General features: G+C 39.9%; 2 protein-coding genes across 4 annotated transcripts; one reads left to right on the plus strand and one right to left on the minus strand.

The window, feature by feature from the left end:
- Nucleotides 1-1,575: 1,575 nt before the first annotated feature.
- swsap1 (SWIM-type zinc finger 7 associated protein 1) lies at nt 1,576-6,874 on the minus strand. Its single transcript, XM_053610947.1, has 2 exons — nt 6,367-6,874; nt 1,576-4,388 (listed from the first exon to the last, which is right to left on the minus strand). Exons 1-2 carry the CDS (start codon nt 6,628-6,630, stop codon nt 3,810-3,812), a joined length of 843 nt encoding a protein of 280 aa, XP_053466922.1. The 5' UTR covers nt 6,631-6,874; the 3' UTR covers nt 1,576-3,809.
- Nucleotides 6,579-20,711, plus strand: znf653 (zinc finger protein 653). Of its 3 annotated transcripts, XM_053610926.1 has the most exons (11): nt 6,579-6,617; nt 7,031-7,396; nt 7,587-7,624; nt 8,619-8,909; nt 9,172-9,686; nt 9,846-10,026; nt 10,335-10,410; nt 10,674-10,785; nt 11,453-11,567; nt 14,359-14,458; nt 18,092-20,711. In XM_053610926.1, exons 2-11 carry the CDS (start codon nt 7,101-7,103, stop codon nt 18,267-18,269), a joined length of 1,902 nt encoding a protein of 633 aa, XP_053466901.1. In that variant the 5' UTR covers nt 6,579-6,617; nt 7,031-7,100; the 3' UTR covers nt 18,270-20,711. The 3 variants fall into 3 exon arrangements, with proteins under 3 accessions (XP_053466901.1, XP_053466907.1, XP_053466912.1); XM_053610932.1 differs by lacking the exon at nt 6,579-6,617 and having other exon boundaries at nt 7,005-7,396; nt 9,178-9,686; XM_053610937.1 differs by lacking the exons at nt 6,579-6,617; nt 18,092-20,711 and adding an exon at nt 14,694-16,247 and having other exon boundaries at nt 7,005-7,396.
- Nucleotides 20,712-25,401: the final 4,690 nt, after the last annotated feature.

The raw sequence follows: 25,401 nt of genomic DNA on the forward strand, positions 1-25,401 counted from the left end.
CATGTCTGTAGTGCACTCCGATAATGCGACTAAAACAGGAATACTCCATGTCTTAATTCGATTTGTGTTTACTTCGAGTATGACTTTAGTCGGATTAATATCAGACTATTGTTGTCCATGTAAACTTACTGACTGATGACAGGTGTATAATAATGACCTTGAACATAAGTTTGAATGTGATTTGTTAATTCTGCGCACAGTCACATGCCCCAAGGGTGTGCACACTTAAACAATCAAGTCATTGGCTGTGTCCGAAATCGTATGCAGTACCTACTGCTTTCGGTTCACTACCTACTGCTTGGCCGTTGACACAGTATGTATTGATCAGTATAAGTGGTAAACATGAATACAATTCGGACATGGATTCTGGTAGTACTTCCGCATGTCCCATTGCGTTATGGGATAGTGCAGTATCCAGTGTCCGCTGGTTCCATACTGCAGAATCGAGGAAAAGCAGAAAGTCATCCGGGTATTTCTCGCCTACTGTTTTATGAATACTGAGGATTCGGATATACTACTCCTTTGGCATACTGCTCTTCATCTACTGTGTAATAGGGCAATAGGGATATTTGGACGCAGCCATTCTAAGCTTTTTATTTTTGGGGATTGAACACAATATCCGCTGCTTCCAATCAGTCTATAACAAAAATTGCTTAAGAAATATACAGTGCTGTGAAAACGTATTTGCTCCCATCTTGATTTCTTCTGTTTTTGTGTATCTCTTATACTAAATAGTTTTAGATCTTCAAACGAAATACAACATAAAACAAAGGCAAGCTGAGTAAACACACAATACAGCTTTTATTTTTTTATTGAAGCAAAAAAAAAACAACAGTTATCCAACACATACCACCATTGTGAAAAATGAATTGCTGCCTTAAACTTAAAATCTGATTGTGCCACCTTTAGCAGCAATAACTGTAACCAAATGCTTCTGATAACTGGAGATCAGTCTTTCACAGCACAGTGGTGGAGTTTTGGCTCACTCTTCTTGCAGAACTGCTTTAGTTCAGCCACACTGGAACGTTTTCAAGCATGAACTGCCCATTTAAGGTCCTGCCAACAGCATCTCAATGGCTTCAAGTCAGGACATTGACTAGGCCAATCAAAAACTTTCATTTTGGTTAGAGGTAACAACTAATCGATAAAATTGGTTGGTCTACGTGTGGCACGGGGCATGTTTACTCATTACGTTACTTCTGTTACAAAAACACGCTTCGGAGAGTAAATACTAAAGTTGTGTCCCAAATGAAGTACTATACACTTACACTATGCACTCTGCACTACCGTCTAGTGTATATATATATATATATATATATATATATATATATATATATATATATATAACAGCATTTATGCATTATTTTTTATGGATGCACAAAAAGCACCAAATTAAACTACAGTCCTAAATGAATAATATATATTCTGGTGTGTGTCTGTGTACTGGGTTCCTTTCTGTTTTGGACAAACAGTTGTTTAAATTTTTAATCAGAAGTTTATATTTGTAACACTCAGTTTGTGGATTTTATTTTAAAAAAACAGAGGAAAATGGTATTGAGTTTGCCACGCTCCATCCGATTAATTGAGAAAAAAATAATAATATATATTTTTTTTAATTGGCCAACTAATCGATTATGAAAATAATTGTTAGTTGCAGCCCTAATTTTGGTTGTTTTTTTTAACCATTCAGAGATGGACTTCCTCCTGTGCTTTGGATCATTGTCTTGCTGCATAATCCAGTTCTGCTCAAGTTTCAACTTACAAACTGAAGACAGGACATTCTCCTTTAGGATTTTCTGGTAGAGAACAGAATTCATGTTTCCCCTCAATTATTGTGAGTTGCCCAGGCCCTGAAGCAGCAGAGCATCCCCACACCATCACACTTCCACCACCATGTGTAACCGTAGGTATGATGTTCTTTTTGTGGAATTCTGTGTTTGGTTTACGCCAGATGTAACGGGATTCCTGTCTTCCAAACAGTTCCACTTTCGACTCATCAGTCCACAGAACATTCTCCCAAAAGGTTTGAGGAGTGTTTTGGCAAAATTCAGATGAGCTTTTATGTTCTTCTGGGTTAGAAGTGGTTTTCACCTCACCACTCTTCCATGGATGCCATTTTTGCCCAGTGTCTTTCTGATAGTGGAGTCATGAACAGTGACCTTTATTGATGCAGGAGAGGCCTGCAGTTCCTTTGATGTTGTCCATTTTTTGTCTCTTCCTGGATGAGTAGTTGCTGTGCTCTTGGAGGAATTTTGGAAGATCAGCAACTTCTGGGAAGGTTCATAACTGTGATGAGTTTTTCCATTTGGAGATAATGGCTCTCACTGTGATTCTTTGGAGAGAAGCCTTTGAAATAGCTTTGTAACCCTTCTCAGGTTGATGTATTTCAATCACCTTCTTCCTCATCATTTCTGGAATTTCTTTCAATTTTGGCATAGTGTGTTACTGGATAAGACCTTTTTTCAACAGCATGGATATGGTTAAAGTTCTATTTAAGTGTTGATTAGTTAGCATCTAATCCAGCTGAACCACATTATGAATGCAGTTTCATAGATTTGGGGTATTAGTAACTATGGGGACAAATACATTTTCACACAGTGTTATAACCCACGATATTCCGCAGGTATGTTTTAGTGTGTTGAATCGGTGCAGGTCGAGCTGTTTCTGACTCCAGTAAGGGCCTTCCTGCTCTGCTTTGGATGCTGATCCCTCAGCTTTGTGTGCTGCTTCTGCGCCAAAGATGACATCAATGGGCGACAGTATTTAACGGCGACGGAAGCCAGTGCTATCAGCTTCGTTTTGCCGATGCTCACTTGTATTGCCTTTGAATTGTGCTTGTGAGTCTGCTCCGCATTTCCCTTGTGATATTTGGTTTTTGAACTGTGCCTGTCCTGACTCTGAGCTTGATCTGCCCTTTGATGTCTGTTTGCTGTTTAGATTGTATAATCACATTGCTGCATTTTTGTAAATATCAAACCGTGTATATATTCATGGTAGTAGGGGTGCGACTTCCATTTCTGTTGGGTTTGGGTTTTTGTCTCTGTTTTCAGTAAGGGAGTATAGGGAAGCTAATTGTCTTTCGTTTATGTTTTTCTTTTTAGTTAAGTTAGTTTCCCTTAAACAGCGGTTTTTGTTTGTTGTTTTGGCCTTGGTCCACCCTGAAGTTTTCCCTCGTTTATCTGTGGTGTACAGCACGTGTATATACCCTGTAAATACCACTCTATATATTATATACACACACACACACACACACACACACACACACGCCTTTATTTACGCTGTGCGACCTAACCCTAGACTGGGTCATAACAACAGGCCCAGTTTGTATTGGATAATGTTATTTATTGAAGCAAAAAAGTTAACATTTAAAAACTGTATTCTGTGTTTACTCAGGTCACCTTTGTTTTATCTGAGATTTTGTTTTAATTTCTGCAACAATTTAGTATGAGATATACACAAAAACAGAAGAAATCAGAATCAGGCAAATACTTTTTCACAGCACTGTATATGCATAAAGAAATATCACGTTACCCACCATATCTCAGAAAAAGCACATTGTGAGATAATTTATCACATCATATCGCCCAGCTGTAGCCTGTGTTTTCTGAACAACCACTTGAATCCAAATTGACTAAAAACCTTATCTGAAAACAAGAGGATGATTCGTTAGTAAAACCATGGAAATGTATATTTTATATTTCCAATTTACAAGAATTTATTTGTTACACTGTGTCTGAGTGTGCAGCACAAAAGTCTTTTTTTCTTCAAGCATATTTATTAAAATAAATTCCCGTAAACACTGTGACTAATCATGTTTCATTTCCACAATCAGAATGTTGAACCTGTGAGGTCTCCTCTTTTGGTGCACTTTCTGGCGTGAACTCCAATGCCCCATTAGACTGCATCACCACATGCCACTGCAATCCCAGACATTTCTCTCCTTTACCATACCAATCAACTTGCAGTCCTGGACCCGAGAGGTACAGCAGCCACTTGTTCTGTGCTTCTCCGCTATTTATTACTTTGTGGATGTTGCACCTCACCTGCAGGTAGCGCTCCAGGACTAAGAGGATGGAATCCGGGGCAAACACATCGCCTCCTCGTCCTTCCCACTCAGGCTGATAAGAGACAATGACCCTGCATGGAGATTGTTGTCTTTTCTCACTTCTGGCCTTGAGGAAAGCAGCCGTGTCATGCAGGAGGGCTACGATGTGAGCAGCCGTGCTCTGAGAATCTTGCTGCGGCCTGTCCTGAACACACACATACCGCTCCACTCCATCTACAATTAGCAAGGTAGGAAGTGTTGCAGTCTCAGGTACCAGCTCATGAAGGGATGCCACATCCTCCAGCAGCTCCTCCAATGTCTTGGGATACACAAACCTGATTTTCTACAAGGACAGAACATTAAAGGAAAATCCACTATAAATGGCTTGAATATCAATATATACAGTCCGCTCCAAAACTATTGGAATGGCAAGGCCAAATAATTTTTTTTTGCTGTAGACATTTGGGTTTGAGATCAAAAGATGAATATGAAAGTTTAGAATTTCAGCTTTTATTTCCTGGTATTTATAGGTAGATGTGTTAAACAACATAAAACATTTTGTATAAGACCACCCAATTTGTAGGCAAGTAAAAATACTGGAACATGTGACTGACAGGTGTTTCTTGTTACCCAGGCGTGTCCGGTTAGACTAATTGTTTAAACAATAAACAGCTCTGAATGTCTACTCTTGGTTTAGCCTTCATTTTTCACCTGTAAAGACTGCATTTGTTGTTAAAAAGGATAAGCCATCATGAAGATAAAAGAGCTGTCTATGGGAGAAAAGCAAGCCCTTTTGAAGCTGAGAATAGAGGGAAAAATCTATGAGGCATTGCACAAACATTGGGCATAGCCAATACAACAATTCTGAATGTCCTGAAAAAGAAAGAAACCACTGGTGTACTGAGCAACAGACACTGAATGGGTCAGCCATATAAGTGTTGGTCAGATTTCATTGTTGGTGCCTAAAACAAACAGAGCAAGAAATTATTGCCTGCACTAACAATGTATTTAATGTGTCTAAACACTAGTGCCACAGATAAGTGCTAACTTCTCAGGAATAAGGAAAACACAGCAAATGATTAGAATCGCTACGCGCATCACAAATATTTAAACATAAACATACACTGACTGGCCATTTTATTAGGAACACCTACATATTTATACGGTTATCTAATCAGCCAATCACGTAGCAGATACAAGTCAAGAGGTCCAGTTCACATCAAACATCAGAAAGAAGATCAAGTGTGATCTCTGTGATGTTAACCATGGCATGCTTGTTGGTGCCAGATGGGCTGGCTTGAGTATTTTCAGAAACTGATGATCTCCTGGGGTTTTCACACACAACAGTCTCTAGAGTTTACATTAGTGATGGTAAGTTCTGATCATTTTACTGACTCAGATCTTTGAATCTCGTTCAGCAAATTGAACAATTTTTTTTTTCAATTCATTTCGTTCATTTCAGCAGAATATAATTAAACTGTTACATGTTAAATTCCCCAACACATCTAGTACTTCATAAACTATAAATAAATAAAAAACTATAGGCTAATGCAACCAAGGCTGAATTATGAGAAACAGAAATGATTCATTAATAGCTTAGCATTAGCTCTTTAAGCTATGCAGTCTGTTCACCTCACCTCCCGATCCGAGTCGTTTCGAGTCGTTCGTTCATCACATGACCATAGGCTGAATGCAGTGGGGCTATGACATGATGAACGAACAACTCGAACCCAAAGACTTGAGAGGTGAACTAATCATTTCTGTTTCAGGTATTGCATGGTGCACAGCCTATGTGGCGGTCAACGGAAGAACAAACGACTCAAACCCGAAGACGCTTAATGTGAACTAATAAGTTTTGTTTCCTGTACCGATGGGGATGTTGCAGCGCATGCGCAGTCAAAAACGAGCGAATCACTCTCTGAGACAACTCACAGTTCCCGAGTCATATTAAAGATTCGTTCAAAATGAACAAATCGCTGATGAACGACACATTACTAGTTTACAGAGTGGTGCCAAAAACAGATCCCTGGGATAGGCTCCAGGTTTCCCCGTGACCCTGAAAAGGAGTAAGCGGTATAGAAGATGGATGGATGGTGCCAAAAACAAAAAAACATCCTGTGTGGAGGGTCTGCAAGCTGAAACACCTTGTTGATCAGAGAGATGAGAAGAGAATAACCAGACCAGTTTGAGCTAACAGGAAGGATATGGTAACTCAAATAAGCACTCTTTACAAGTGCAACCATGTTCTATCTGCAGAGTTTGAGCACAATTCCCCAAAAAGCATCATACCACAAAAACCCAAGTTTAACCTTCTTAGTTACCTTCAGATTCTCAGGCTTCAGAGATGTGGATGAATCCTGCACAGTTACTGGAAGACTCTGAATTTGGTTTTGTGTGAAAAACAGCACTTTGTAGCCCATTTCTGAAGCTGCTGTTAGAGCGGTCAGGAATAACAGCGACCTATTAATGTTTTCATCTCCTACCACCAGGGTGCTGCTCTCAGGCTGAGAAGAGAGTTTTATATCATCTGATGCGTGTAGCTGTGAACCAAACCGTTGGAAAACAACACTCAGTATGTCAACCATGGCTATTTCACAAATATGTATATATACAGGCTATTTTGACCGCAGGACATAACAGTGTAGTGAGCTGGTTTCCCGAAAGCCACAAAGTGGCACTATAACAAGATGGCTAAACGTAGGCACCTCGTACTTGTTTTCCCCGCGAACTGAGAGCGCACCGCCCCCTCACTGTGATTGGACAGTTAAAGGGGACTCTCTTTATTTCGATTGCATACTCAATGTGTCAGTTCCCTGTGGTGTCTCGCCGCTTGTTTTCATTACTGGGGTTTTATGTAATTTCGATACTAATCATTCAAACAACTCAAACGGTGGACACTAACATGTTCGTGCGTGAAATTTATCATTTCATATTCTGGACAAAAATAAACAAACAAATAAATAAATAAATCCACTTCCTTTAAAGGTGCCTTCGTACTTCCGCTCAGCTCAAATCCCTTTAAGAAAACCACAACAACTCAACAGCTGATGTAAAGATGGCGACCCTGTGCTCAGAAATGACCGCTAGTCTGGACTCGAAAGATTCCGGGAATGAAATTCATGCTATTTTACGGCGGTGCAGGGGGCGACCCAGGCTGTCGGACACAGACCGAGCTCGAAGGCGACTCGAATCCCGGAAAAAGTACGATGTTCGACGAGTGTACCTCGGAGAATCGCACAAGGTCTGGAGCGACCTGCGACAGAAAACCTGCATGAGCGACGCCGGACTCGCCGAGTATTTAATCCTGCTGAACTCGGCTTACGGAGATAGATACCAGCAGAAATACTGCGTGTAGGTGCAACATTTCCTCCCCATTAATGCCTAACGTTAAATGTAAATGCTGTTTATTGTTAAAAGCGGTGTTCTAACCGCTTTTGATAGTAATGTAGACTTAAACATCCACACAAATGATGTCAGATTGATTTGAAACCATTTAAAGTTTGAACCACAGAAATAACGCTGTCTGTTCTTATCTCGGCAGGAAGAACTTTCCAGAATTGTGCAGAAATCAGAAAAAAGGTAATGTAAGAATTCCTAAAGGTTCATAAAAAGCTACATGTCACTCATTGCGTGCAAGCATCATAAATCTATATATTAGGTCAAGTTCAGAATATCAGAGGTCCAACATAACTCAGTTCAGAGATCATGTTTATGCACTGTGAAAATCCTTGAAGAAAATCAACTCTGGGATCACACCATCTGGCAGCACATGCAACCTTGGAATAGGGACAACCGGCTGTCCTTCTCTCCTCTCGTGTGATACCTGATTCGGTCATGCAGCGTTCTCCTTTAGAACGTCAGGACGATCTGGCCGTTTCTATCTACGTAGACCACCAGTTCGTTCCCTTGTCATCTCGAGGTTGCACTACTGCAATCTCAATCCTGGCGGGTCTTCCCCCATGTGCCATCTGACCCCTTTCACTGTTCCAGGAATCATCTGCAAGACTTGTTTTCAATCTCCCCACGTTCTCCTACATTACTCCATTTCTGCATTCCCTCCGCTGGCTTACTGTAGTTGTCTGCATTAGATTTAAATCGCTGATGCTTGCATACAAAGCCAAAAACGGACCTTTGGCACCTACCTGAAGACCCGTATTACCCCCTGCTTTGCACCACGGATCGATTTGACCCACCGTCCCTCAAGGTACAAGGAAGACATACATCAAGACTCTTCTGTGTGCAGGTAACCCGGTGGTAGAAAGAACTTCCCCTGGCTGCCCAAACAACTGAGTCACTGACTGTCTTCAATTGAGGACTGAAGACCTACCACCAAGCGTTTAAATGAAATCTAAATGTAAACAATATCCTTTGACTTGTGTGAGTTTTTTTGTTATTGTTGTTTTTTTTGGGGGGGGTGGCGCGGCACGGCGCTGGCCCTGAACTATTGAACTAGCATGAGTATATGTTTCTGATGGAGACTACAACGTGCTTCTGTAAGTTGCTCTGGATAGGGGTGTATGTTAAATACTGTAAATGTTCATGACGAACATTTCTTCTTTATTTCTTCATTTAGGGAAGAAGGTGACCACCACGAGCTTACACAACTTGGTGAGCTGGTATCAGCAGCACTGCCAAATGTGCTCTCATGAGCCTGAGCTGCGGTCTATGGAGCCATTGATGGGCCTGTCTACTACTGTTCTCTGGCAGTGTGATGCTGAGCATTCATTCATTCAGCACATTTCATGGCCTCTGGGAGGCAGTAGCGAGTCTGATGAGGATGACAATAATGATGAGCCAGAGCCAGAGAAAAAGACAGCTGTCCAGACTACAGCAACAGCTGTGAGCAACCAAAGGACATTGGCAGGTGTGGTTGTATGAGTAATCATAAATCAAAGAAAGGCCAACTTTGAGACAATGATGAATACTTTAACATTTTTTGACATTCAAGTTGTTTTATTTGGCTTGCATGTAGGAGTTTTTTTTCTTCCTTTTTTAGATGTCTGCAGTTATTTATATTTAAATGTTTTTAAACTGGAATTCCTAAAATTCATGGGATCTTGGCGATAATTACCATGAGGTAGCTGTGCAGTTATTTTTTGGACTTATAATGCTTATCATTTGTCCAGATACAGAAGATGAGCTGGAGAGTGCCACAGCAGAGGTTTCTAAAGTGGCTCAACAGATGTCCTCCACAGCTTTCAGTCAACTTCCAGAATCCCACAGCGAAGCCGTCACATCCTCACCCTCCCTGGGAGACCAGGTCATGTGGGAAACGGAAGCAGAGCGAGAACAGGAGCTGGCCATGGCTGACTGTGAAAATGGCATGAGAGACGACTTTCATTTGGTGGAGCCAAGTGACTCAAAGCCCGAAGTTGTAGGAGGTCATGGTCCTGGGACAGATGGTTATGAATGCGTGGTGGTCACGGCAGCTTTGATGGAAAGCCTGCATGGACCGGACGGAGCCAGCCATTTGACGGAGGACATCGATGAGAACCGAGCACGACCAATCTCGGGAGGTATGACCCACATACCCTCAGCAGCCACTCCAGTACAAGCAGAGCTCTATGAAACCCAGGCACTGCAGAGCATGGTGGGCAGCTGTGAGCTACCAGACCAGCATGCTACACTGCAGGGCTCACAGGTAGGTCACTCTGGAGATGCTGGATTACAAAAAACTGTACAGTGTAAAGCAAATCTTTGTAATGTTGCTCAAATATTTGAATTTATTTGTTTGTTTACATATTTATTTGCTTGTTTTTCTCCCTTGGATCCTTCCTGTTTCAAATTCACTTCTCTTTAGCTGATCATAATCACAGGATCCAGTTACGAAACAATGACATCTGAAGGCATTCAGCTCAATGTGGCTGGAGGAGACGTGGAGGGGGTCACGTGCACAGTGATCGAGGGGATGTCTTACAATCAGATGTGCCAATCAGAAACCATAATCCAGAACAGTGTCTCACATACAGATACCATGCCGGGTATGATAGCTCTGCACTGTGCTTTAATCATTATAAAAGCTGCACATCAATTTAAAGGCATGTAAAGAGTAGCGCTGTAGTCTAGTAAGCTCAATGTATTATTTTCTTACTGTGCTTAGCTTGTGATCAAAGCCAGACCAGTGACCAATAATGCAGTTCACTTGCGCTGCATGTGGTCTTAAGTGTTTTTTTAATACATGTTTGAGATGTAACTCTTACTAAAGACTGCACATCCTTTTTGTCCATGTAAAAATAAACTGTGCATTTTGTCATTGTAAAATATAGTAATTTAATATGTTGTTTTCCAGACCTGAGCGAGAAGCAGCTGTTGGAACCTAGTGAAGAATCGCACAGTCAGAAGGATATTCAGTGCTCTCTCAGCAGGTCTGTGTGAATCTACAGAGGGACATTTGGGTAGTTGTACAACCAAGTGAGATTTCTGAGCCATTGCCTTCATGATCATGAAGATTATTTTAAACTTACTTTCTGTCTTCCTTATTGTTAAGGTTGGTGATATTACCTTTTCATAGAGATGATGCTGTGTTTTAAGTCCTGTTGCCATGGTATCACTGCTGATGTCTTTGAAAGAGCAAGTTTTAGGGATGAAAATCATGTGTGTGTCTGTGTGTGCATGGATGTAACCTCAGGTCTAGGAGAAGTCGTCAAGGTCCAGTTATTGAGGCAGATGGCATGCTGAAAATGTTCCACTGTCCATATGATGGCTGCAGCCAGGTGTATGTGGCCCTCAGCAGCTACCAGGTGAGTACAACTAACACTACTGTGGTGCTACTCGGCCTAAATGGGCAACTAGAGGCTTGCTTGAAAAACACTCCTTATGACTGGAATTTAATGTACTCTAAGGAATGTACTTTAATTGATACTAAGGGGTATTTTGTTTGTTATTATATTGTTGCCTTCCTGATGCTTACCGGAATCTGAAGTAGCCTGGCCACTGGGGAAAAGCTGTAATTAATGGATCATTGACTTTTAATCACTGTATAACGTCCTGTATTTACTAGTTAAACAATGTTGTTGGGTTTTGTTTTGTTTTTTTCTTCGTTGCCATACTTTAAACAGAAGACTATTTGGTTTACCATTAATGGCAAGACCAAATGATGTGCAAACATTTCCTTTGGATTTTGTTGTAGTTTGCTGTATTGTAGTTTTATTCATTTGCAGACATCCTTAAAGTCATTATGTTGGTTTAATTTCACTGGAAGAGTAAGTGTAATGTGCCTGAAATGTTTACCAAAAAATGATAGTTTGCTTTCTTTAATGAGTAACCTGCTACATAGATAAATGGCGGTTATTAGTTCATTTTAATAATAATTAACAGTACTACAGGCTACATAAGATACTCCAATTCTGTTGTTTTTCTTTACAAAAAAAAGTAAATGGATTTGATCCATCAGTCTGTCTGTTGCAGAATCATGTGAACCTGGTACACAGGAAAGGCAGGACAAAAGTGTGTCCACATCCTGGCTGCGGGAAGAAATTTTACCTGTCTAACCATCTACATCGCCATATGATTATTCACTCGGGTAAACACACTTGCACTTCTTATGTTTATGTTTATGGTTGCGTTCACACAGTCCAAAATATTTGAACAGCAAGGCCAATTAATTTGTTTGTGCTATACACCAGACATTTGGTTTTGAGATCAAAAGACGGATATGAGACAAGCGTTTATTTTTTTCAGCCTTTATTTCCTGGTATTTACATCTAAGTTTATGTTAAACAACATAAAACACAGAAGCTTTTGTATCAGACGACCCATTTTTTAGGTCAGCAAAGGAACAGATAAGTCTTTACGTAAATTAAAGTAAATAACACTTAATATTTGGTTGCATGGATAGATGGATGGGTAGATGGAAAGAAAGATTAGCAGAGGGAAATTTTGTAATGATGCTGCAGATATAACACAGCTGTTTTTTTTCTTTTGTTTTTTGGTTTGTTTTTTTCCAAATTTATGTTTTTTTGTGGGGTTTTTAAAAAAAAATAATAATAATAAAAATAAATAAATAATTGGGACGCATACCCATTCACACATCACCCCCAATGTTCAAATCTACACCAGTGTCTCAAACCCAAACATCCCTAGACCAAAACCAAATGAATTGGCCTTGCTGTTCAAATAGTTCAAAATTAATAAGTATGTCAATTATTTTTCTAGTAGTTCATGTATGAGATTGTTTTGAAAAAGTTATTTAAGCTGGATGCAGTAGGGGAAATAAGTATTGAATGCGTCAACATTTTTTTCAGTAAATATATTTCCAATGAGGTTATTCACATGAAATTTTCACCAGACATCAGTATTAACTCAAGAAATCAAATCCTCAAATATAAAGAATTCCATAAATAAAGTTATGTGTAATAAATTGGAATGACAGGGGGAAAAAGTATTGAAAATGCTAAGAAAACAATCACTCTGTCATCAAGTGGCCACGCACAGGAGCTCCTTGCAAGTTTTCTGACCAGAGAGGCAGAAGAACAGTCAGAAGAGCAGCCCAAAAGCCAAAACAATAGGTAATGCACTCCACCGCCATGGCTTCTATGCACACGCACCCTGCAAGACTCCATTACTAAAGAAAAGGCATGTCGAAGCTCGTTTAAAGTTTGCTACAACTCATTTGGACAAGCCTATGAAATACTGGGAGAGTGTAGTCTGGGCAGATGAGCGCAAAATTTTATTTTTTGGCTGTCATACACACACCATTTTTGGAGAAGAAATGGCACTACACATCACCCTTAAAACACTATACCAACAGTGAAGTTTGGAGGTGGAAGCATCATGGTGTGATGCTGTTTTTCACTGTTTTGGTACTGGTAGACTTCATATAATTGAAGGAACAATGAATGGAGCCCTTTACCGTCTTTATTCTTGAGAAGAATCTGCTGCCATCCACCAGGATGATGATGAGACATGGGTGGACCTTCCTGCAGGACAACGATTGAAACGTACAGCAAAGGAAACTCTCAATTGGTTTCAGAGAAAAAAAATCAAGTTGTGAGAATGGCCCAGTCAATCACCTGACTTGAATCCAATTAAACAAGATTTAAAGACGATATGTTTAGAAGAATGGGCCAAAATCACACCTGAATTCCGCGGCCGATTAATTTCTTCATACAGGAAGCATCTTGAAGCTGTCATTACAAACAAAGGCTTCTCCACTAAGTATTAAATAAATTTCAGTTGGCACGTTCAATACTTTTTTTCCCCTGTGTCATTCCGCTTTATTAAACATAACTTTATTTATGGACTTTAATGTTTGAAATTCTTTACATGTGTGAATTTCTTGACTTAATACCAGAGTCTGGTGAAAATTTCATGTGAATAATCTCATTGGAAAAATATTTATTGAATAAAATGTTGACACATTCAATATAAAATTTCCCCCACTGTATTTGCCTAAGCCAGTGGTTTTCAAAGTGGGGGCTGCCAGGAGGCGCCTGGGGGCCTCAACAATTTGGTGTGAAAAATAAATAAATACATGATTCTCACTCTCAGACAACCACACACACACAATCAATTCCTAATGTAATGTAAAAAAAAAAAGGGGGGGGGGGATATTCAGAAGTCTGTATTTTCAATGTGTTTTAAAGACATCTTGCAAAAGGGGGGCCTCGGTCAAATGTTAATGCCATTTGGGGGGCCTTGCCCTGGAAAAGTTTGGGAACCCCTGGCCTAAGCTACTTATCAAATAGAATACAAAATAACATATGACCAAATCTGCATCTTCACTGCACTTTTGTATATCAGCAAAACAAGTTGGGATTTTTAGCTGAAAGGATTTGGCTTCACCTGCAATGATGCAAATTTCAAACTGCTATCCCAGTATTTACATGTCATATACATACAACGCCCCAATTTATCCTCATATACAATTCATTTACATTAAACACACCATAATTTTATGCAGGTCTAGTGATGTTGAGGCGGAAAGCATTCGGCAGGCTGTGGAGAACTGTGGATAAAAGTAAATAGAAGGGACTAATATATAATTTTTTTTTTTTTTTTTTAAGTGAAGCTAGGGGTGCTTTTGTTCAAGGTTATCAATTCATTTGCTTTTTTATGTTGTTCCTTATGCTACTTATCCTGATATATTGATATTGAGTATATATTCATTTTGATTATTTAATAAGTAGTTTTCCAGTTGTTAAAATGGTGTGATCGTATTTACATGCATTCCATTCAGTTGTGAGATTGTACAAATGTGGCAAAGATTAAATTGATGAATCGCAACACTGTGGGTTTTGCGTATGCTCGTTTTACAGATAATTTTGACTGTACTGTTTGATGAATAAGGGCCATTGTCCATTATGTTTGCACAGGAGTGCGAGACTTCATCTGCGAGACATGTGGCAAGTCTTTCAAACGCAAGAACCATTTAGAGGTGCACAGGCGCACTCACACAGGAGAGACGCCATTACAGTGAGTTTAACCTGATCTCATTCAAAGACCTGTTGTGTGGGTTTAACCTATTAGGATTATTCTTCATATAGTCCAGAAATATATATTCACATTGCAATGCAATAGAAGTACTGTGTGTGTGTGTGTGTGTGTGTGTGTGTGTGTGTGTGTGTGTGTGTGTGTGTGTGCGCGCGCGTGTGTGCGTGTGCACACCAATCAGCTATAACTTTAAAACCACCTGCCTAATATTGTGTAGGTCCTCCTTGTGCCCCCAAAACAGCTCTGACCTGTTGAGGTATGGACTCTAAAAGACCTCTGAAGGTGTGCTGTGGTATCTGGAACCATGATGTTAGCAGCAGATCCTTTAAGTACTGTAAGTTGTGAGGTGGGGCCTCCATGGAACGGATTTGTTTGTCCAGCATATCCTACATATGCGCGATTGGATTGAGATCTGGGGAATTTGGAGGCCGAGTCAACACCTTGAACTCTTTTTGTCATATTCCTCCAACCATTCCTGAACAATTTTTGCAGTGTGGCAGGGCGCATTATCCTGCTGAAAGAGGCCGCTGCCATTAAGGAGTAGTGTTGCTATGAAGGGATGTAGTTGGTCTGCAACAATGTTTAGGTAGGTGCTGCATGTCTAAGTAACATCCACATGAATACCAGGACCCAATGGTTTCCCATTAGAACATAGAGCCCAGAGCATCACACTGCCTCACCCGACTTGCCTTCTATGCAACCCCATACGCTGCAAGCTGCAATGCACTACTGTATGCATTCTGACACCTTTCTATCATAGCCAGCATTAACTTTTGTGCTACAGTAGCACATCTGTGGGATCAGACCAGACTGGCTAGGCTTCGCTCCCTATGCATGAATGAGCCTTGGGCACCCATGATCCTGTCGTTGCTTCACTGGTTGTCCTTCCTTGGATCACTTTTGGTAGGTTCTAATCACTGCACACCGGGAACAACTTACAAGACCTGCCGTTCTGGAGATGCTCTGACCCAGTCGTCTAGCCATCACACTGTGGCCCTCATCAAAGTTGATCAAATTCTTATACTTGCCCATTTTTCCCAACACATCAACTTTGAGAACTTGCTGCCTAATTTATCCCACCCCTTAAGAGGTGCCATTGTAACAAAGTAATCCATGTTCTTCATTTCACCTGTCAGTGGTTTTAATGTTATGGCTTATCTGTTTGTCTGTGTATAGATATAGATAATCTTTAGGTCTGTAATACTGATTATTTTAGTTAAATGGACTAAATTAGAGTTAAAATATGGACTAATGTAACAAATTGTACAGTGAAGGGAAAAAAGTATTTGATCCCCTGCTGATTTTGTACGTTTGCCCACTGACAAAGAAATGATCATTCTATAATTTTAATGGTAGATTTATTTGAACAGTGAGAGACAGAATAACAACAAAAAAAATCCAGAAAAACGCATGTCAAAAATGTTATAAATTGATTTGCATTTTAATGAGGGAAATATGTATTTGACCCCTCTGCAAAACATGACTTAGTACTTGGTGGCAAAACCCTTGTTGGCAATCACAGAGGTCAGACGTTTCTTGTAGTTGGCCACCAGGTTTGCACACATCTCAGGAGGGATTTTGTCCCACTCCTCTTTGCAGATCTTCCCCAAGTCATTAAGGTTTCGAGTTTGGCAACTCGAACCTTCAGCTCCCTCCACAGATTTTCTATGGGATTAAGGTCTGGAGACTGGCAAGGTAACTCCAGAAGCACATTAAGGTCCTTCTTGAGCCACTCCTTTGTTGCCTTGGCTGTGTGTTTTGGGTCATTGTCATGCTGGAATACCCATCCACGACCCATTTTCAATGCTCTGGCTGAGGGAAGGAGGTTCTCACCCAAGATTTGACGGTACATGGCCCCGTCCATCATCCCTTTGATGCGGTGAAGTCATCCTGTCCCCTTAACAGAAAAACACCCCCAAATCATATTGTTTCCACCTCCATGTTTGATGGTGGGGATGGTGTTCTTGGGGTCATAGGCAGCATTCCTCCTCCTCCAAACACGGCGAGTTGAGTTGATGCCAAAGAGCTCCATTTTGGTCTCATCTGACCACAACACTTTCACCCAGTTGTCCTCTGAATCATTCAGATGTTCATTGGCAAACTTCAGACAGGCATGTATATGTGCTTTCTTGAGCAGGGGGACCTTGCGGGCGCTGCAGGATTTCAGTCCTTCACGGCGTAGTGTGTTACCAATTGTTTTCTTGGTGACTATGGTCCCAGCTGCCTTGAGATCATTGACAAGATCCTCCCGTGTAGTTCTGGGCTGATTCCTCACTGTTGTCATGATCATTGCAACTCCACGAGGTGAGATCTTGTATGGAGCCCCAGGCCGAGGGAGATTTACAGTTCTTTTGTGTTTCTTCCATTTGCGAATAATCGCACCAACTGTTGTCACCTTCTCACCAAGCTGCTTGGCAATGGTCTTGTAGCCCATTCCAGACTTGTGTAGGTCTACAATCTTGTCCCTGACATCCTTGGAGAGCTCTTTGGTCTTGGCCATGGTGGAGAGTTTGGAATCTGATTGATTGATTGCTTCTGTGGACAGGTGTCTTTTTATACAGGTAACAAACTGAGATTAGGAGCACTCCCTTTAAGAGTGTGCTCCTAATCTCAGCTCGTTACCTGTACAAAAGACACCTGGGAGCCAGAAATCTTTCTGATTGAGAGGGGGTCAAATACTTATTTCCCTCATTAAAATGCAAATCAATTTATAACATTTTTGACATGCGTTTTTCTGGATTTTCTTGTTGTTATTATGTCTCTCACTGTTCAAATAAATCTACCATTCAAATTATAGACTGATCATTTCTTTGTCAGTGGGCAAACGTACAAAATCAGCAGGGGATCAAATACTTTTTTCCCTCACTGTAACTACATTTGAGATACATTTATCAAATATTAAAATACAGGAAGCCTGTTTAGATTTTCATACAAACAGTGCAAACTGTCCATCCAACACAAGGTAATGAAATAGATGGGAAATGGCCTGTATGAAAACGTAATACAATCCTAAAACAATATCCTGTTTGTGCTTAAACAAAATGTATTTTATTTGGCATGCACCTATCCCTCTTTTGGCTTTCTGATAGTTACTGCTATCAGAGCTATGGATTCTGATCGATATCGAACATCCTGTAAATGACTGAGCTTTAAAAGCACAGTGACGGTATGCTTTAAGATAAGTTGTGTCCACTGTTCATGTACAAGATCTGCTGTGTCAGTGAACATAACATTTATGGTATAAAATCTGCCATAAGTTTGTTACGCCTGCTCCGATACTGAGCTAATGTTTCAGGCCAGTATCGCCCTGATACCCAAACTCTGCTTGGGACTTTTTCTTTAGACAAATGAAACCTGTTCAACAAGCAATGACGTCATTCCAACAGCAATTATAGACTTTAACAAAACAGTCTGCTGTATTTGTACCAGCTACAAAGTTATCTGTGCTGTCTTATGAGCACATAGGGAGCTGTCGACTTCACGGCTTAGATAACATCCTTACAGTTCATCACGTGAGTTTCAGTAATACTGCAGGTTGTCAGTAATAATACTCTGAATCACCTGCCATGCCATTCCTCTGAACCTGTATGAAAAATAGTGGCTTCATCCTTGCAGGTGCGAGATCTGTGGTTATCAGTGTCGTCAGCGGGCTTCCCTCAACTGGCATATGAAGAAGCACATGTCCGAGGCACACTACAACTATACCTGCGAGCACTGCGGCAAGCGCTTTGAGAAACTCGACAGTGTCAAGTTCCACAAGCTCAAAAGCCATCCAGACAGACAGACCACTTGAAAGAGAGAGGACTCAAGATTGATATTAATAACAAACAAACAAAACAAAAAAAACATAAGGGCTTCTTTTAACACCAGTTTTATCTAGGTTAGTGACTGGTGGGCACTGAGCAAGTGCACATGGTGAAGGAGGTGAAGAAACAGAGCACTTCTAAAAAGAAGTGTGGGTAGTTACAGCAGAAGTTAAACCTTTGTGTATGTGCTAGTTTGAGGCATAATTTTTCTGTGTGCTGTGCTGGTCACAGCTTTCATTCACCAGCTTATGGTGTTGCATGGTTCTGAAATGTCTGTGTACAGTATTGTTTACAAAGTGTTTTGTATGTTCACATTCTACTCTAAACCCTCATCTTAAGCTTTATAAAATGTGTTTAATTCATATGTGTTTAAACACATTTTGTGTGTTTTGAAAATTTTCATGATGCATCTTTTAGCTGGTATGAAATTGAGTGCACAGAATGGGTGGAGTGTGGAAATTGCAACTATAGAATCTATGCTGTTTTCTTTTATGAAATATTGCCACTGAAAGCAGTTATTTTTCGACATATATCAGATGAATATCTTTTGCGTCATAAAATACAAGGGACAATTATGTTCCACTGTGATGGACTGACGTCTCAACCAGGGTGTACCACCTTGTGCCCAGTGTTCCCAGAATAGGCAGTCCATCCAGGATTTTGCGATCACAGAAATGAATGCAAAATCAAGGAAATGCTGCAATATTCACAGAAGCTTACAATTTTTCAAAATTACTGCAGATTTGAGCCATAAACATTCAGCCAAAGCTCTCTTTGATTAACGTACGTGTACATGTACAGCTAAAAAGTCTCATTTACCAACAGACATCACTGCGAAAGACAATTTTGTGCAATTGCACTTTCACCAATTCAAGTGGTTTTCCGTTTTTTAAAAAAAAAAGCACAAAAACTTTGCAGCAAAATCAAGCATTTTTAGCCACACCAGTCTCAAATAAACTATATGAAATCCTGTACGGACTGTATAGGCTCTAGATAGAAAGCAACCCTAACCGGGATAAAGCAGCTACTGAAGATGAATTAATATTCCAATATTCGTATGTGGGTTGTTGCAACACCAGTTTACCAATAGCCAAAAATGGAAACTGAAGGATTAGCTGTGTTTTACATTTGTTTGTTCATGGAACTTAAACATCTCTGTATGTTTAAGTTCACAATGTCACAAAGTGCATGTTCATTTCATATTGCATGTTTCATTTCAGTTATTTTTGTTGATATTCATTAGGGATGCCAATAATTGTATAACAGTCTGACTACATGTAGCTATTCTGTTGAATTAATTAGTGTCTCAAAGACATTATATAGACAGCTGAGTGGATTTTGGGAACATGTAGGACTTTTATTGCAATACTGACTAACAATGAATGAATGTACAGTAGGAGTCAGTCAGTGAGGTTGCATTTGCTTTATTATAATTGGTCTTATGTTCTTTTACGAACCTGTATTATTTATTAATATGCTTCTTTAGAGAATAGATTTTTATATCAAACAGTTATCGTATATGGTTTTAATATTTATTCAGTCATCAGTGCATGCTGCCATTTTTGATTAACTCTAGCTTCTGAAGAAAGGTCTACCCCCCCCCCACACACACACACACCCACCCCACAAAGAACAGATGGGTGTTTTAAAGGTGTTTCAAGCCTCATGCTTTTGTCAGTCATTCATTAGGTGTAAATACTGTAATTGCTAGCTCCTTAAGTGTTCACGCATTTGCGTATAATGTTTACAGCCCATCCTCATTGTTCTCTAACCAGAAAGTAGGAAGTACTACAAATGTAGCGCCTCTCTCTTACCTGCTTAATGTCCCAAAATAGAGCTGCATTGTTGAGTTTATAAGGAAGTGACCATATTACAGCACTTCAATTCTCAGGGGAAACAGTCACAAACTATCATATTTCTCATTCCTTTATCTGAAACGTTTAGCATTTATGACTCAGCTCATTTATTTCTGCTACAGTGCTTATTTGCAACCATCCTGATTTCTTCTGTTCTTGTGTATATCATACTCAATCGTTTTAGATTTTTAAAACTTAAAAAATCTTAGCTTTTTAAGGACTTGACAGTCCTTATGTTTACAAGCCAAATGAGGATTAACAGTTCAACACTGTAACTTTGGTGTTTTTCTTCAGCAAGGTTCATTATGATAACAGTCTTATATTGAAGTTGGGTTGAGAGTATTAATACTGTTTTTTAATTAGCAGTTTATGCTTGGGGGGTGATGACCATCTCCTTTTCTACTATATGATGATCTGCTTGTGTTTTATCTGAAAATGAAGCCCTTTTTGGAACAGGCTCAATAAGCTACAGCTGCACTGCACTCATCTTGATCTTCTGTCCTTCATGATATGCACATAAACTCTTACAGAGCGCTTGAATATTTGTTACACAAAATACAACATTTACCCAGACTGTGTGTGGGTGTGCAAATTATTATACACAAGAATCTGCATGAATTAAAAGATATATGCAACCAGTATTGAAAGGTAATGTACCAACAAAGCATTATTTTTTGATAATTTCATAACATTTCTCAGGGCTTTGAGCTTTGTTTGAGCTAATTTAGTCCTCTATGTTGTTTGACATTATGTTTATAGCAAACTTCTCTTGTGTTCTATTCATATTTCTATACTACCTTTTGAAGTGAAAGACAAAGTTTGCAGTCTGCCACACCTCCAAGTTAAATAAACCCTTAGTTAATAATGGGCATATAAAACGTGGAACAACAAAAGATGTTCTGGCGATCTGATTTAGCTTTTCTTTTGTCAACCAGCTTTTCAAGAACCTATTTGTGGCCGTTATCCTAGTGAAACCAGATTTTCTAGTTGTGGGCTTGTGTGAACACTGGACAAGCCTTTAAAAAAAATTGATATGATGTTGAAAGTAGCAGGATTATAATGCTATATTCTATAATCCATCTGCCTTTAATAATGAATACAACATGAATAGCTGAATCATTGTTGTTTGTCCAAGTACAATTGAGTAAAATATTTTGTACAGATATAAACAATGGCGCTTAGTTTCATGATTAATAAACCTCACTGCTATCCCATAGGTCTTCCTAAGCTAATAATAGAGTAAATCCATTAGTCTTATCTAATTCTACATTGATATAGGATGGGCACAGGAACAGTAATGTTGTTATGATATTTTGGTTATTTCACTTACACTTAAATTAGAGAACTTTGAACAATTCATCTTTTTCAGTACACTATATACACCTGTACCTCTGCTCATTCATGCAATTAGTTAAATCATTAGGCAGTGGTACAGTGTATAAAATCAAGTCAAGAGATTCAGTTACATCAAACGTTTGGGGAGGGGGGAAATCTAAGTGACTTTGACCTCACTGAGGTTATTGTTGTTGCCAGATATGCTGGTTTGAGTATTTCAGAAACTGCTGATCTCCTGGGATTTTCATGCATGACAGACAGTCTCTAGAGTGTACACAGAAAAGTGAACACAAAAAACATCCAGTGAGCGACAGGGTGAGAGAGGCCAGACTGGTTCAAAATAACCACTTTTTACATACAACTATAGTGAGCAGAAAAACATCTCGGAACGCACATGTTAAACCATGAGACCGATGGCCTACAGCAGCAGAAAATCATATTTGTTCCAGTCCTTTTACCCAAGAACATGAACCTGAGGCTACTGTAGGCTCACATGCTTAAATGTACGGAATAAGACTCAAGTAAAATCTGATCTTTTATACAGACATCATCATCAATATCACAAACTTGCATACATTAACATACTGACCTAGAAATAATGCAGAACATTTAATATTCAAGATACTAAATATATAGTCAGGTCCATAAGTATTTGGACAGTTTCAGCTTAATGATGTCCTCCTTTGCTTCACCTTTCTGGGCCGCATATTGAGAGTTCTGGGCATGTATTTATTGAGGAAAATGATCAAATATTACATATCTGTCAGTGGTAAAAGTATGTGAATCTTTGCTTTCAGTTTCTGGTATGACCCACTTGTGCAGAAATAACTGCAACTAAACGTTTCCAGTAACCGTTTGAGGTTACGCTTGGAGGAATTTTAGCCCTTTAATCAGTACAGAACAGCTTCAGCTCTGGGATGTTAGTGAGTTTCCTCACATGAACTGTTTGCTTCAGGTCCTTCCACAACATTTCTATTGGATTAAGGTCAGGACTTTGACTTGGCCATTCCAAAACCTTAACTTTATTCTTCTTTAACCATTCTTTGGTAGAATGACTTGTGTGCTTAGGGTCGTTGTCTTGCTGCATGACCCACTTTCTCTTGAGATTCAGATCATGGACAGATGTCCTGACATTTTCTTTTAGAATTTGCTGGTGTAATTCAGAATTCGTTGTTCCATCAGTGAAGGCAAGTCACCCTGGCCCAGATGCAGCATAACAGGCTCAAACCATGATACTACCATCACCATGTTTCACAGATGGGATTAGTTTCTTATGCTGGAATGTAGTGTTTTACTTTCTCCAAACATAGCATAGTATCTAAACCAGAAAGTTCTATTTTGGTCTCATCCATCCACAAAGCATTTTTCCAATAGTCTTCTGGGTTGTCCATGTCATCTTTAGCAAACTGCAGATGGGCAGCACTGTTCTTTATGGAAAGCAGTAGCTTTTTCCTTGCAGCCCCAGTTATGCATACCAGCAGCCATGTTTCCACCCAAGGTTGGTTTTTTTTTTTTTTGCGATAAAAGCTTTAGCGCATTGAAATGTTTACCAATATAGATAATGGAAATGCAAATTACCGATAAAATTTCACGAGTGTTGAAATAATCTTTTTTTCGTTTAATTTTATGGCTAAAACTCTATGTCAGTACTTTAAATTTTGTGAAAAAATAGTTTGGAAACAGTTTTTGTTGAGAAAAATGACAGAATTTATCCATCAGTTGGGGGAAGAATAGGGATGTGTGTGCCATCCACCGGACTGCAAACCTGTGACACAAGATGCGGCAATGAATTATGGTCTGCAATTTCATTGGCCTCCGCTATATTCATCATATACACATCGATGAACTGTCGTTTTACTAACCCTGAATGTTTCCCCCGCTACACTGTACTCGGCACAGGATGCCAGCTTGAGCAGGGCAATGGCATTCCGCTTTCGGGTCGGAACTGATGGTTGGTGGCAACTTGTGATAGGCACAGCTCTCCAACACTACTTCCTCAATGGGCAGGGCCAGAGTGGGACCCATTAATAATAATAATAATAATAAGTAATTTGTTACTTTAGTTATCAGTCATGCAATAATGTAACATGACTATTTTATGAGCCCAATTTATGAGCAGCCCACCAGGAATTCCCCTGATGAGCCACCCTGGCTATGCCCATGGGCTTCAGCATACTTGGAGCCCTATCAGACAAGAAGCTGCTCCATGCTGACCTCATCCTTTGATATTTTAACAACTGCAATTATTTGTGAAGTTAAAATGAAAGTAGGGCGCACGGTGGCTTAGTGGTTAGCACGTTCGCCTCACACCACCAGGGTCGGGGCTCTGTGTGTGTGGAGTTTGCATGTTCTCCTCGTGCTGCGGGGTTTCCTCCGGGTCCTCCGGTTTCCTCCCCCAGTCCAAAGACACGCATGGTAGGCTGATTGGTGTGTCTAAAGTGTCCGTAGTGTATGAATGGGTGTGTGAATGTGTGTGTGATTGTGTGCCCTGCGATGGACTGGCACCCTGTCCAGGGTGTACCCCGCCTTGTGCCCCATGCTCCCTGGGATAGGCTCCAGGTTCCCCGCAACCCTGAAAAGGAGTAAGCAGTTGAAGATGGATGGATGGATGGAAAATGAAAGTAAGCTGATCAATTTCATTTAACTGTCTTAATTTTTTCTCCATTTTACAAAGATTTAAGGACATGCGGGATGCAAAAGAGGACACAATTTGCGATATAAACAAAATTATATATGGAAACGGCTCAAGGGCAGATTTCTTTTGCATTACACCAAAACTTATGCAACAATTTGGTTTTTGTAAAGGTTGACGTCGTCACGCACACCATCTTATCGGTAAAAGGCCAGTTGGATGGAAACAGGCAGGCACTTTCACTTTGTCCATTACAGAAATGCACAAACTGGATGGAAACTTGGCAGTTGTTGGTCACTGTCCTCCTGATGGGGGACTCATAAACATTAACATTAGCCAATGTGAGAGAGGCCTTTAGTTGCTTAGAAGTTACCCTGGGTTCCTTTGGGACCTCGCAGACTATTATCTGTTGCTCTTGGAGTGATCTTTGTTGGTCAGCCACTCCTGGGGAGGGAAACAATGGTCTTGAATTTCTTTCATTTATATACAATCTGTCTGACTGTGGATTGGTGGAGTCCAAACTCTTTAGAGATGGTTTTGTAACATTTTCCATGCTGATGAGTATCAACAACTCTTTTTCTGAGTTTTAAAGGGTGTACCCTCTCTCTATTTAAATAATGAGCCATGATACACTTCCACAAACATGTTGTGAAGATCAGACTCTGATAGATCCTTGTTCTTTAATTAAAACACATTACTCAAATTTCCCCTTCAAATTAAACTGATAATCCTAGAGGTTCACATTCTTTTGCCACTCACAGATATGTAATATTGGATCATTTTCCTCAATAAATAATTGACTGGGTATAATAATTTTGTATCATTTGTTTAACTGGGTTTTCTTTGTCTACTTTTAGGACTTATGTGAAAATCCGATTATGTTTTAGGTCATATTTATGCAGATACATAGAAAATTCACAAACTTTCAAACATCACTATATAGCCCTTTTAAATAGAATCTCTTTGTAGTTTTTTTCCCCTGTACCTCAACAGTGGTCACATGCCCTGCAGTGACATCATACTGTTTTGCTTTGCTTCCTTTAATAAAATTCTACTGTGTGCCAGTAAACATGAGACATATGATGTGTATACATGCAAACCTGTCTATCGTCATGGCCACCACCGAGATGCACCCCCTCCCTTTTCAGGTGGGACTTTCTCCACAGGGAACACAGAACCGGCACTCCCACTCACTTCTTTCATCTCTTCTCTCCTCCCTCTCTCTGCCAACTGTAAATCTGTTGCAGTTGTGCCAGAATGATAGAGGCAGAAGTATAGCAAAGACTAGCCAGTGAT

The sequence above is a fragment of the Ictalurus furcatus genome, chromosome 2 (assembly GCF_023375685.1).
Source record: "Ictalurus furcatus strain D&B chromosome 2, Billie_1.0, whole genome shotgun sequence".
NCBI classification, from domain to species: domain Eukaryota; kingdom Metazoa; phylum Chordata; class Actinopteri; order Siluriformes; family Ictaluridae; genus Ictalurus; species Ictalurus furcatus.

Excerpts from the sequence above, each read along its gene's own strand:
- swsap1 (XM_053610947.1), bottom strand. The coding sequence starts at position 6,630 with ATGGTTGACATACTGAGTGTTGTTTTCCAACGGTTTGGTTCACAGCTA. Across the intron at positions 4,389-6,366 it reads TGAAGCCTGAGAATCTGAAG|AAAATCAGGTTTGTGTATCC; the intron begins GTAACTAAGAAG and ends CTGTCCTTGTAG.
- znf653 (XM_053610926.1), top strand. The coding sequence starts at position 7,101 with ATGGCGACCCTGTGCTCAGAAATGACCGCTAGTCTGGACTCGAAAGAT. Across the intron at positions 8,910-9,171 it reads CAACCAAAGGACATTGGCAG|ATACAGAAGATGAGCTGGAG; the intron begins GTGTGGTTGTAT and ends TCATTTGTCCAG. Across the intron at positions 10,411-10,673 it reads ATTCAGTGCTCTCTCAGCAG|GTCTAGGAGAAGTCGTCAAG; the intron begins GTCTGTGTGAAT and ends ATGTAACCTCAG.